Source organism: Balearica regulorum, chromosome 1, assembly GCF_011004875.1.
Source record: "Balearica regulorum gibbericeps isolate bBalReg1 chromosome 1, bBalReg1.pri, whole genome shotgun sequence".
NCBI classification, from domain to species: domain Eukaryota; kingdom Metazoa; phylum Chordata; class Aves; order Gruiformes; family Gruidae; genus Balearica; species Balearica regulorum.
Genome location: NC_046184.1, coordinates 58269040 through 58282417, shown reverse-complemented (window position 1 = coordinate 58282417; position 13378 = coordinate 58269040). Strand labels below are relative to the sequence as shown.

The following is a 13378-nucleotide window of genomic DNA, read 5'->3' as shown; positions in this document are numbered from 1 at the left end:
GCCAGAAGGAGAAGGGGAGAAGCAGAGAGGAAAAAGTAAGACCATCTGCACTCTGCGAGGCAGGAGCATCTCATGGAGCTGTGCAGGGAGGCTGAGCCATGCACCCCCTCCACTTTGGGCATGGCATCGTATGGGGAGTGGAGCTGCATCTCCCCCGTGCCCCACTGGCACGGGTGGGGGGGAGGGAGCACCCTCTTGCCGCCAGCTTTGCAGCGGGCTGGGATTGGAAACATCACAGGGAGAATGGAGAAGATACGGGGGGGCTTCTCCAGCTCATCCCACCCATACCTGGGTGGGAGCACCCAGCACTGGTGGCGGCTTCAGAGCCGGGCAAGGGGATGAGGAGGGGGTGAGAAGGTTTTGGGGTCTGTGAGCTAGACAGGGCAGGGAGGCAGCTGCACCCTAGACGTGTGTGTGGCGGGGCTGGGAGCTCCCTGACGTCCCCCGGAGCCAGTGCCTGTCCTGCTTTGCTGGTTCTCCCCTCCTCATGCCCTCCTTCTTGGTGAGGCTGCTCCCGGGAAGGGTCCCCTGAGGAGAAGCAGAAATGGGGCGGCAGGTGCCCCCAATCACCTCGGCAGTGAAGCGCCCCGCCGGCCGGCCCACGAAATGTGTGTGCTGACAGGCACACTGGGGAGGCACGGGGTGGGTGTGCGGTGCTATGGGGGGCCCAAAGGAGAGGGGTGAGCTGGAGGGGGGCGGGTTGGAGGGGCGGGGGCTGCGGAGGGCTGGAGTGGGGATCCCCAGGTGCCAGCTGGGGGATCCAGATGCTGAGAACTGGTATCAACCTGTGCGAGGTGAATCGGGCGGCAGAGAGGACCGCAGTGCTGTGATCGCACCACGACCCATCGGTGTCTGCCAGGACACCTGGAGCTCAGTGTGACTTCACCCCGCTGCCTCCCTGCTGCTGCCAAATTAACCCTCCTGGTCCCACCTGCTCATTCAGCTCATGGTCTCACTCGCCCGCCATGGGTCAGACCCTGGCTGAACTTCAGAGCGGCTTTGTCACTCAGGTGGCTGCCCTTCCCTGTCACCCCTCCGAGCTGGTGGTGGCCAGGTCTGGTCGGGATCCTGGTCTGCTCCAGAAAGCCATGGAGGGTCCCACGGCAAGCAGGAGCCCAGCGGAGGGCGAAGGGATCTTGGCGTCTTGGTGGTGGGGTGGGAGATGAGGGGACACGCTGGGAGGCCCTTCCCCTTTGCTGGGCTCTCACCTCCCTGCCCTGCTGCCACCTCACCCTTTTCTGGGTCTGCAGCTCTGGCTGTAACTAACCCCTCGCTCCAGGCTCCGACCCCGAGCATTTCCACCAGGCAGCTGCTGCCAGCCCAGCTACTGAGGAAATCACCAGAAAACCCATGAATGGCTGAAAAAAAACCCCAAAAACATAAGGCCTCCTTTCTTTTCTCTTCCCTTTCTGAAGGGAGCCCGTGTGAATTCTGAGCTCGCCATCAGTTCTTGGCCGCCATGAGAGCCACTGTCTTCGGGTGGGAGTTGGGGCATTATCCCTTGTGGTAACACCACCCTGGGAGGAACGGGACAGGAGGGGCGACGCTGGGGGCTAAAGAGGGGCTGGAGCAGATGTTTTGGAGGGCAGCAGGGAAAGCCCATGTGTGTGACTTGAGTTTACCCACACTTACTTCAAAAAAAGTTGTGGCAAAGCCTTCTCCTCTTGCCACGTCCTTCCTCCTCGTATCTCGAAGATTGATTCGATAAGAGCAATTGAAGCAAGACTGTCCACTGAATCACCAAAGAGGACAGTCTGCAATAGTTGACTCTCTTGCTGGTTTTCCAGATACTCCTCTGGCACAGCGGGACAATAAATCCCCCCCCAATAAATCTACATAAACGAGGACCAATTTATAAAAAAAAAAATCTTTATTTCATGTACCAGGATTTTTTTTTTGTCATTTTCTCTTTTTAAAATTTTTTTTCTTTTTAACAGTCTGAAAAAAACCACAAAATAAAGAAAATGGAGGTTTGTTTCTTGTACTGGTTTGAGCTGGACATGAGCAACACCCTCGGAAAAAAAAAGCTTCCCCGCCAGCCCTCGCCTCCTGCTCCCACTGTCCCCTTCCCTCCTGGCCCCGGGGGCGCGCTCAGCCCTGTGAATGCTCCCCAGCTCTGCGCCACATCAGGTGGCTGGGGATGGAGACCCCAACGCCGCCCGCCCTCTATGCCAGGGTCCGGGAAACCAGCTTTAACTTATTCCTTGGGGGGCAAGGGCAATGGGGGTGGTGGTGGCGGTTGTTTCCCTGTGAATTGTTTTTAAAGGGCTGGGGGGGGGTCATGGGAGGAGATTTCAGTGGTGTGGGGTTGTCTGGACACCCATCTTCTTGCCCTGTGATGCTGTTTTTGGGGGTGACCCCCTCTCACTGCTGCCCCCTGCCCTGCTCTGGAGTGGGGAGGGGGGGGTAAAGCAGCAGGATGGGGGTGGGGGTGGAGGGGTGGATATGGTGCAGGGAGGATCAGACTGCTTTTAAGCAGAAACCCCGCTGGGACCCAAAGCGGAGGACTGCACGGCTCCTAAAACTGGAGCAGTAGGAACGGGGACGGAAAAAAGTTGAAAAGTGGGTCTGAGCTGCCGAAGGGCTCGGCGGCCCCATCCAGACAACCCTTGGCCTTGTGCCTGCCCGGGGCACTGCTACTTTCGGGGAGCAGCCCCCAAAGGGGGCCTGTCCTTGCCCCAGGCTGGCCGGCGGCTCATGGGGTGTCAGAGAGGCCCCCGCATTCCCCTGCTGCCATCTCCCCTCTGCCTGTATCCGTGGCGGCCATCATGGGGGGAGCTGGATTAAAAGTGGTTCCTGCCACCCCTGGTGCCCCGTTCCCCCAGCACGGCAGGGAAGGATGGGGCTCCTGCCAGACCAGGGGTCTCAGGGCAGGATGGCGGGGGCCCAGCTCGCCTCGCTGCTGCGGATGAGACCACAGCAGTCTGGGACCCCCCAGCAAGGGAGGGATGAGGACAAAACCTAGCGGGCGTAGAGACGCCCAATGGGTTTGTACCTCTCCCTGGCATGGCCGCTGGGACTCGGGCACCTCAGGCCTGGAGTGCGGGGCTGCCTGGGATGGGGGCCGGGAGGGTACATGTGTCCAGGCCAAGCAGCTGGGGAGAGGAGCGATTTCAGGGGGTGGCTGAGCGGGCCTTGCCATGCCCCCACATGGCTGCAGCCCCACTGGTGGGACCTAAGGGGGGTCCAGACAGACTTGGGGGGCCCACGGCCACCCCAGGGTGCCTCCGGAGCATTCACAGGAGAGCGTGCACACGCCTGGGCACACGTGTGCATGAATGCCACCCCCCCACCGTTGGCACGCTGCCCTAGGCTTTGGCCCCCCCCGTATCCCCCCCTCAACTTGAAGGGGTGGGAGCCCCAGTTCCCTCCACCAGCCCCCCGGCCTCTGCCTGCGCCTCCCACCCCGCACCCTGCTTTTCCTTTTTTTTTTTCACAGTTTAAAGCTGGAGAAAACAAAAAATGAAAAGAAAAAAATACTATCTGTTTTTCTTGCAAGTAAATCCACTTATTATATTTACATTTATTTATAGCTGTTGTTTTATTAAAAAAATTGCCACTTTTTTTTTAAGAAACCTTTTTTTGTCCTTTTTTTTTTTTTTATGTCTCTGTGTGTGTGTCTTTATTTACTGTGTCTGTTTGCTTTTTGCACTGTCACCATTAACCCCAGGGTCCCCAGGGCCGGGGAAGCGGGGACCCCCCCTGGGGACATTGCGGAGGGGTGACTCTGCATCGGCCCCTGCGCTCCCTAGGGACAGGAGTCACTTGTAACCCCTACGGACCCACGGGGGACGAGCGGATCCCCATGGATCTTGGGGGGAACAGAGCAGGTTGCGGTTGACCCTGACACCCCGGGATCCTCCATAACGGGCCCAAGAACACCGAAGTCACTGCCGGCCAAACCCCCATCCCCTGTTCCCCGAGGAGTCTGTGCTGGGTTAAAGGTAGTGGGAAACAAAGCGTAAAATTAAAGAATAACCCCCCCCCCCAAAATCCAAAGAGCTGCCTCCTCCTCCTCCTCCCACTTGATTTATTGTCATTTGTTATTTCTTGGATCCCTTCTATTTTTTTTTTAAGTCTGTTTTTATTAAATGTTAAAATAATGGTACATGGGAAATCATGCATTTTCTTTTAAATTTATTTCTATTTTTTAAATCTCTCTCGGTTTTAAAGTTTTTCTTTTTTTTTCCTTTTTTCTTTTTCTTTTTTTTTAAAAGAATTTTTTTCACTGTTGTCTCTTTCCTCGCGTTTCCTTTTCATTTGTTTGTTTGGTTTTTTTGTTCACTCACTTGTTTGTCTGCTTATCTGCTTGTTCGTTGTTTTTTTTTTGTTGGTTTTTTTTGTTGGTTTTTGTTGTTTTTTGTGGATTTTTTTTTTTTTTTTTGCGTCGGGAAGGTCCCCACCCCCCCAAAGGGGCGCTTCCACCTCCTCCTTCCCCCCCTCCCCGCCGCTGCCCCCTGCCCCCTTCCACCCTCCCCACCCCACAGCCCACCCTGTCTCCTCCTGCCCGCTCCTGCCCCATTTTCAGCTCCTGGCGACGGCTTCATACCGGGGTGGTCCGGCGGTTGGCTGTGTTGGTGTGGATAGAGTCCTTGTTCTCTTTCTGGATACAGTTGTGAACCTGGAGGAAACTGTTATCCCTGTCGGAGTTGTAGGTGGCGGTGGGGGTGGTGGTTGCCTTCAGCGGGTCCCTGGTCAGGGTGTACATCGAGATCTCTGTTGATGGGAGGGTGTTGAACCCTTTGATCCCGACAGGAGAGGCATCCCTGGAGTGTGAAGGCTCAGTGGAGCGGGAGCTGGAGCGGCTGCGTCTCTGATAGCGGTACCGATAGCTGGGGATGCGGGTGATGGCGGAGGACTGGAGGTAGTCCGTGGCACGAGCGTTGGCACGCAGCTGTTTGTGCCGGTCTATGAACATGTGGACGGCCAGCACTCCCACCATCTCAGCTATAATGAAGGACAGGGCCCCAAAGTAGAAGGACCAGCCGTAGGAGTAGCTGTTCTTCTTAGAGTCACTCTTGGAGGGGTCTCCAGCATTGGCTGATATGTATACGATGATGCCAATTATATTACTCAGACCTGCCAGCCGGCCGGCGGGGGAGAGAGAGGGAGACGTCAGGACAGTCACACATGGCGGTGGTGGGGGCTGGGGGGTTGAGCCCCTGCCCCCAGGAGGGGGAACAGTGGGGCCCCCCACCACCCATCCCCTCCCCTGGGCAGCTTTCCGTGGGAAACCTGGGCAAGACCCTCCTCGCATGCCTGCCGCATCCCTGGACTGCGCTCCCAGCTGATCCCTGAGAGACACTGGATGTGGGGAAACCCTCTGCCTCCAGCAGCTCCCAAGCAGCAGGAAAGCCCTTGCCTGCAGGGCACTGCTGCCTGCCTCTGCCAGGCCAGCAGGCAGGGAGGAGAGGCATCCTTGGCGGGCTGCTTTCATCCCTCGTCAGGGCTGGGAAACACACACGCTCCTACCTAGGCAACTGTGCTCCTGCAGGATGCCCCATCTGGGCAGCCCCCCCCCCCCCCCCTCCAGAGCCCATCTCCGGGGCGTCAGGCCCTGTGCATCCCTTTACCTGCAGACACGAAGAAGATGCCGGCACTAAGGATGATGTTGTGTCGGGTTTTGTAGAACTCGCTGGCTGCAATGCAGAGTCCACCCATGAAAAGCAGAATCACACTCAGGATCGGGAAAATACTAGAGGCTCTAACAGCCCCTGCGGAGGAGAGAGGGAGAGGGGCAGAAAGAACAGCACGGGTGTGAGAAAGAGGAAAAAGGGGCACGGAAATGGCACCGGGGCAAGGGGATGGGGGGACGCGAGCACGTTTCGTGGGCGGGGGCAAAGGGGAGAGAGAGACGGGGGGTAATGTGCAGGGAGGGGAGTAATTCAAGGAAGGATAAAGGTGTTGGGGGGCGGAGGGAGGGAGAGAGAAACAAAGTGTGTCAGAAAAAGAGAGCAGTCCAAAGCAGCTCTCCTGTACCCTGACTGCTGACTCGGCCACGAAGCTGGTGGCCCCATGCGGGGAGGTGGAGGGGACTGCAGGGCCAGTGGCTGAGCTGGGAGCCTGCCCGTGCTGCCTGTCCACCCTCCGCTGCCTTTTCCTCTGCTTTTGGGGGGACTACAAGCTGGAGGGGGAGCCCCGGCACCATCCAGCTTCTCCTGCAGGGCTCTGCCGCTTGAGCCTGCTCTTCAAAGAGCAGCAACCCAAATGCTTCCTGCAGAGCTGCTCAATCTCGAATCCTCCCGAAAGGGCATGAACATCTCAAGGAGATTTTTTTATTTTTTTTTTTTAGAGCTGGGAAGGAGCTAAGGAGCTCCTAGTGCTGTGCAGCGCCCTGCGGCTGCAGTGAGGACTGAGAAGTGAAAGTCCCAGCCCTGCGCGCTGAAACGGAGGGCTTATCCTAGTGATTAAATGTCTGGGCTCCTTTCAGAGGGCAGCGATGTGTTTGGATGTGCCAGCTCCCCACGCGCACTCTCCATCAATCGATACGGGAAGAGCTCAGCCAGCAGAGGGCAATGGCATAGATGCACATATACGCTCATATGCGCATGCAAAACGTACCCCAAAGCTTCTGGGGGGCACTCTCTCGTATTTACACAGTGAAAGGCCAGGACTGTGTATACACACACCTATGCACACATACACACACACACTACTGCTGGGCTGTTCAGTGGGTACCAACAGTCTGCCTGAGTTTGTGTTGCCAATATTCATATTTTTTAAGCAGGAAGGCCTTCCCTCCCACCTTCTCAAGAGAAAATAAGCTGTTAAAATGTGAAATGAAGCCTTGCTTGATAAAGAAAGGTATCAGGTGGGCTGGTGCAATTCTGCTTGTGGAGCAAAGATCTGGAAGGGGGATGAAAGCTAATCCCTCCTTGCCTGCAAGAATGAACCCTACTAAAGCAAGCACAGGACTTTTTCCTAAGTGGGCAGAGACCGTGCTTCAAAGACCCTGTTGGCATCAGGATCCTACTAGGCACAAGCAATCAGCTCTTTGAGGGGGGTCCTAGCCCACTGCCTGTGCATGGGGAATGAAAAAGGCATGGAGAAACCTCTCTTGCTTGCTTTCCAGTTCTGCCTGGCCATGTTTCAGGGAACAGGATAGTGATAATAACCTTCTTAATAGCTTCTGGAAAGCAAGGCGGGATTTGACAATGCGAAGCTTAAATGGCAGTAAACAAACATCAAGCAGACACCTGCTGTTTGGAGGGTTTCTAGAGGGATGCTCGGTCAGTCCCACAGGCTGGCCCTGACCACAGCAGTTTTATCTGGGTCTTAGTTCTGAAATTCGCGTATGTTGAGAGAACACAAAGTGGTCAGACATGGGGAGCTGTGGACTTTATGTGATGGGGGAGGGCAGCAGCCTCGCTCCGCCCCTGAGGAGGACCATGCCAGCAAGAGAGGGGCAGAATCTCACCCAGTCCTCCTGGGTCCAGAGCCTTTGTTCTAAAGAGAAGAGGACTCATGACGTGTTCGGATGCTCCCTCGTATCATCTGTCTACTTTCTAACTCAAGTGTCTTCTAGCAAAGAAATGCAGGGATGCTTCTGCTTCCTCTCTGACAACAGGCGTTTGATTTCAAAAAGCCTAAGACACCTTATGTGGACAGCTGGCAGAAATAAAGTCTTAGCCCTTCTAGCCAGGCCACGGACACTACCCCACAATCCTCCTGGTCCCCGAATGACAGAATCGCCTAGTCTGATACTAATAAACAACTTCTTCCTAGCAGTTCTTGCCAGTACCTCCAGGCATCGCCCATGCAGAGCATCCTGGGACTCCGGTTTGGCAAAAATCCTGGGAAGAAGCTGTTCAGTGGGGTCCCTCTCCAGTCAGGTCTAAGCTGGCAGAAATCCCACTTCCCTCAGGATTGACCCGTGTAGTCCTTTACTGAGTTGCCAAATCCCTCTTTGAACCTGGTTCTTTCTTAAAAAGGGCTCTATCCTGGGAACACTGTCAGGCCCTGACGTAAGGCCAATTTTTGTCTTAAGATCTTGTTCCCTCTGAGGGAACAGACCCATCCTTCTTGAGATGTTCGTCCTCCTCCCCCAACTCTTCTTTCTGAAATGCAGCTGATGCTGCAAGCAGCTTCTTCGCTCCCAAACAACTCTGCAAGAGCTGGTTTGCCCTCAGAGACATCCTGCACAGTTGCTGTGCCAAAGTGGATCAAACCCCAGTCTTCAGCTCTGCCGTTCAGCGGCCATGCAGCGAATTAGAGACCAATGCTGCAGAAAGGCATCTGAAAGAAGCAGTCTCCCTGGGTTATTTACAATTTACAGTGGATGAAGAACTGTTTGAGAAACCAAGAGGAAGCAGCATGAGATCCGCCTCTTTTCACATACAAATGAGCCTCGCGGAGCCTAAATTATCTCTCTCATCGCTGCCGCAGGGCTGGGTCTCCACATCTGGCTTGGAGCACGCCCGGATGACAAGGAGCTATTTTGAAAGACTCCTGGCCTTTGGAGACCTCTGATACTTAACCTTGAGAGGTCAAAAGCTCTTATCTCAGATTTCTGAAGGGAGAACTCTTCTCGTGATGTCAAAAGGCATTGGGCTTGTGAAGGGAGGGCAGGATAGCAAGGTGGGGACCTAAGAGGAGTGATCCCTGTTCAGCTGTGCTAAAGGACGAGCAAGTGGGGCAGGTAGAAATGCTCTGACTGTCCTTGTACCTGCTTCCTGTTCCCATCACTAAATTCATTAAACCAGCAAAGATCAGATCTGCACCCTCTTTAGGCAAGTGTTGATGAAGACAGAAATAGGTGCTCCTCGGACACAGTCCAGCTAATTTCTTAAATCTGATGCAACTCGAGTAACAGGTAAGGAAATATAAACTTCCTCTGCTTTAGGAGGACATACACACTCACACACACTCACAGTGCCCCAGCTAGCCCAGTCCTGACCTTATGCCCACTCAGCAGCTCTCCAATGGATTTGAATTAAGACTCTTATTTATATCGTAATCAATTGCTGTTAATAAAAAATGCCTCTGGTTGTTACTATGAGTTTGAAACTTGCACTGTCTCATGGGCAGGGCCCCAGAGAGGCGAGAGTGGAGCCATTTTTGGGGGGTGGCGAGGTTCTGGGATCGCCTCCTCTGGCCCGCTGAACCTCACAGGTCCCAGCGTCTCCACCACCCTACCTTCAGAAAGCAAAAGGCATCCGATGCTAGCACCTACGAGCCATTGCAAGGAGAAGAGCCTGCAGACTTACGGAGGAAATATTCTGCTGTATCGGCTTCATAATCTGCATCCTCAGGGAAGTGATCGATTTGCTTACACAGACCTTTAAAATTCCCTAGGGAACAAGAGAAAAAAAAGAACAAATAAGAACACCAAAACCTGCCTCGCAGGAACAGCTGCCCTCTGCATCGCCCTCTGCGCCCGCCCGGCCTCCCAGGCAGCACGCCCACTCATGTATGGATCCCTGTTAAATGCCCAGGTACTCTCCTCACTCACTTGCACACGTATCTCCCTCTTGCACACGTATCTCCCTCTTATTTGCACGGGAACATGGGATTTGCCGTCGGGATCCAGCCTGAGGCCCACCTAGCCCAGTGCCCCTCGCTCAACGGCGGAAAGCGCCGGAGGCTTTGGCCGGCAGGAATGGCTCCTGCTGCGGATGGACAGGAGAGCACTGCCTGCCTCTGAGGGAGGTGGTGTGGGAAGAGGAGCCAGAGTCTGGGTCATGCTGCGAAGCATGAGAGTCAGGGTCCCTTCCCATCGACCAGTGGGTGTTTGTCTTTCACCTGGTGTGGCCTCCCAGCAGTGCTGTGTATGGCAGGGCGGTCAGGTTTGGGTGGAAAAGTGTTTGTTTCTTTCAGCTGTGACTTTGCTATTCATTTCACGGGCAGGATACATCCCGTTACTCTGGTGCGGTATGAGAAGAACAAAAGCTCTTAATCTACTTTCTCTGTATGACTGCTTGTTTTTGTATACCTTTATCAGGCCTCCTCTTGTGTCCTCTCAGACTAAGGCTACAAGAAGCTCGGTGCAAGTGTGTGTATGCAGCTCAGCAGTGAAACACCCTTTGCACTGGGGGAGCAAAATCTTTTGCCGTAAGTGAGGGAAGCTGGGCTGATCACCCTCTGTTTCGTCAGGCTGGTTTATGTACAGGGCCTTCTGCTAGCTTTGGTCATGGGGCATCTTTTTTCACATGCTCCACGACCAGCAAAGGCATCCCAGCAGGAGGCCAGTGACATCTTCCCAGTTTTTTGTCATCTGAGATGTCTACCAGGCTCTTATTTTCATCATTCATGTCTCTCTCCTCTTGAAATCAGGAATACCACTCCAGAGAGGTAATCCTCAAGCCATGTCATCAACATGACTACTGGTTGACTAGTATCTCAAAGGATCAGGTTGTTCATGCTTGTACAGGGTGACCATGTGGAAGACAATTTCATTATACCTCCTGGGGTTCTCCCAAACTTTTTCTCCTGCCTTCCCTTACATTTCCCTCTGGACTCCTGCACTCGCTGGCCATTAACACAGCATGGATGGACTGCCCAGAAAGGAGGAATGCAGTGCCCACATGAGGTGCATGGATAGGCATGGTGATCCCATGGGCCCCCTCAACAGAGGTCAGCCACTAAAGTGGCTCAGGCTGACTGATCCCTCAGCAGAAGAGTTTGGAGCCTGAGTCTGGACAATACTGTGGCACCTGGGGAAAGCCACCTGCCACCCTGGCCCTGAGCCCAGCCTCTGGACCAGCTGGGTGTGCAGGGTGAGGGGACAATGAAGCCACCAGACTTGTGGTTGTTACCTCTGGGAAGGGATGATCTTCCAGGCCAACCCTACCCTGGCTGAGACCTGCAGGGACCAGGTCAGGTACCCAAGTAATTTCTTGGAAGGTTTATTCCAGATGAATTCCAATGATCTTTCAGATATTTGGGAACAGCTGGAAGAATCACCAAGCTCAAAGGTTTTCCCCTGCGTTTCTTCTCAAGGCCAAGCCTTGTTGGAGCAAGGTTTGGAATGTTTTGGGAGGCAGTGCTGAGCAAATAGCTGTAGAAGGCAGGTAGGTGGGTTCCTCTAGGTCAGCCCCCAAGCTCGGCTCCTTCTGCATCCAGTTGGCTGGTGTCTGATGCTTCTGAGATACCTGTCGCCTTTAACTAGTAGTTCAAAGAGCTTCCATGAAGATGCTAGAGACAGCAGAGGGGAGTGTGTGCGCACATGTAAGAGGTAAGTAATAGGAGAAGAAAGTAGGAACAAAGCCTCTCCATGTACCTCTGTAGTGTTATTCCCACACTGAAACTGTGGGTTATGAAAGGAGATAATTAATCACCCATTCCCAATCCAGTTACCTTGTTCAAGAAGTGTCTGCTTCTTAGCCATGGCTCTTCTGGAAGGAAAGCTTCATAGCCAAGCAAATTCCTTTACCACACTCCCACCCTGCTACTTGCCCATTTAAATACCTGTGAGGAAGGCAGGTACAACATGAAGGGGGTCTTTTCCCCTGCTTGCCCCTGACTGCCTGGGGCCATCTGCCCACAACAGATGAGCAGCTTATCACCCTGGTCCTTTGGCTGTGATCACTGCTGTACAGTGCACGTGAACACTGCCGCTCTCCGAGGCACCGGAGAAGTCTTCAGCCTCAGATTTCAGCTCCTTGCCCAACACATCCTGAACGCTGAGTGTCTCCTGCCCGTACACACTCAGGGAGCAGTCAGAGCGTGCATGCACCTCCCAGGTGAGGGTCCCGGTGTGCAGCCAGAGCCCCCCTGTTGGAATCAGCCAGGGAGGGAAGAGGCACTGCATCTGGAAATCCCTCACTCTGTGCTATCCTTTCCCTGCTTCCTCTCTTCTCCCTCTCCCCCATTCTGTTTCTTGCTGTATTTGAGCCTGATTAATTACTATGTGAAGAATCAAGCTGCTTGGGAAAGAAGCTGCATCTTGTACAGGGTGTCTTTTACATGGACTTGTGTGGGATAGCTAGTTAGAGGTTCAGCTGCTTAGGCAGGGTGAGGGGACATGCAGACTCTTTGAAAATCTGCTCCCAGTACTGACTGTCCAAAAGGCCTCACTGATCTGGCTCAGCAGGGTGCTTGGCCAGTGGGGTGTCCAGCCTTGGCTTGCTTAAAATGCTCTGGCATCGAGGAGCTGCCCTTCACCGCAGGATGATATGCTGTGCCAGGCTGATCCTCCTCCCTGGCTCAACCTTGTCGGGGTTTGTGAGGGCAGGGTGCGCAGCGTTGGTCCCACTTTAGCCCCTGCTTTGCCTGTGCTCAGCACAGAGCGCCGTGACTCTGGATGCTGACTATTCACCCGTGCTACCACACCCTCCTAGCTCCTCTGGGCGATGGATGGGGAAAGGATGCAGAATTTAGGTCATTAATGCTCTAACTGGGAATATAAGAGAACAAGATTCAGTTTTTGCTCTGCCACAGGCATGCTGTTAAACCACTTCTCTCTGCCTTAAAGTCCCACCCTGTAAAATGGGGGTGACAGCACTCCTCTGCCTCGTGCCATACAGAGACGTGTTAAAGAGGGCATGGTGTGGGTGCGCTGGTGCCAGCGGCTGTGCAAGCGCACAGAGTATGTGAGTGACGGATGGCAGTGGTTCAGAAACCTGCTCGGTGCGAGGAAGGCCTCGATGTCACTTCTTGCAGCAAGGTCACTCGGCAATTCTCTGACGGATATCTGTGGCCTGCTGAGATGGTGCAGCAGACTCCCTGGCACCTGCGCTGGTGGAAGTGCCGCGGCCACACGCGGGGAGGGGGATGGAGCAGCTCAGCAGCGCTGCCGAGGTCTGACACAACAGCCTTTTCCCGTGCTGCACACGCGGTTTGCAGAGCCAGGGAGAGAAGAGCCATGTGCCACCCTGTAGTTAATACTCCTGAATGCCTGAGCAAGAGTAAATCATTATTTGGGAGGGCGTGTAGGGCTCTGAGAGCCCCTCAAAGCTGTAAGAGCAATGTCTCCTCTGCACTTGTGTCCCTTTGCCCTTCCCATTCTTCCTGACTTGAGCTGTTTCATGCTGCGAACCCTGAAACAGGCAGGTGTCGAACTCTCTGGCTTCTCCTGCATGCCACTGTGAGAAACTTAAGCCATGTGCTTCCACCTCTTCCCTGCTGCTCTCCCAGAGCAGTTCAGGCTCTCCCCTCATCCTCTTTCTTGTGCTCACCCACCAGATCTTCCTCCTGTTTCTCAGTCTCTCTCATTCATCGCAGCCACCTCCCTCTCCCTGGTGTGGGCTTCCTTCAAGCAGCCTACTTTGGGATGTGCAGGCTGCAAAGGAGGCAGGGAGGAGCTCTGACTTGTCTCCGGACAGAAAGGCTGTGGACACCCAGGTCCGTGGAAAATCACAGAGCAGCCCCCAAGTGCCCGGGGTACTACTGGGAGTCCTTAGATGAGATCCCCACCATTTGCTTGTCCCCTGCCCAAGCT

At 54.4% G+C, this 13378-nt stretch overlaps 1 protein-coding gene across 2 annotated transcripts in view; it reads right to left on the bottom strand.

Annotated features, from left to right (window-relative positions):
• Window positions 1-4499: 4499 nt before the first annotated feature.
• Window positions 4500-13378, bottom strand: part of CACNG2 (calcium voltage-gated channel auxiliary subunit gamma 2) — a 52100-nt gene continuing 43221 nt past the window's right edge. For both annotated transcript variants that reach the window (XM_010309334.2, XM_075742879.1), the window contains 3 exons: window positions 9207-9290; window positions 5574-5714; window positions 4500-5079 (listed from right to left, as the gene is read on the bottom strand). In XM_010309334.2, coding sequence (XP_010307636.2) covers window positions 4544-5079; window positions 5574-5714; window positions 9207-9290 — 761 coding nt within the window. In that variant the 3' untranslated portion in view covers window positions 4500-4543. The remainder of the gene's footprint in view (window positions 5080-5573; window positions 5715-9206; window positions 9291-13378) is intronic.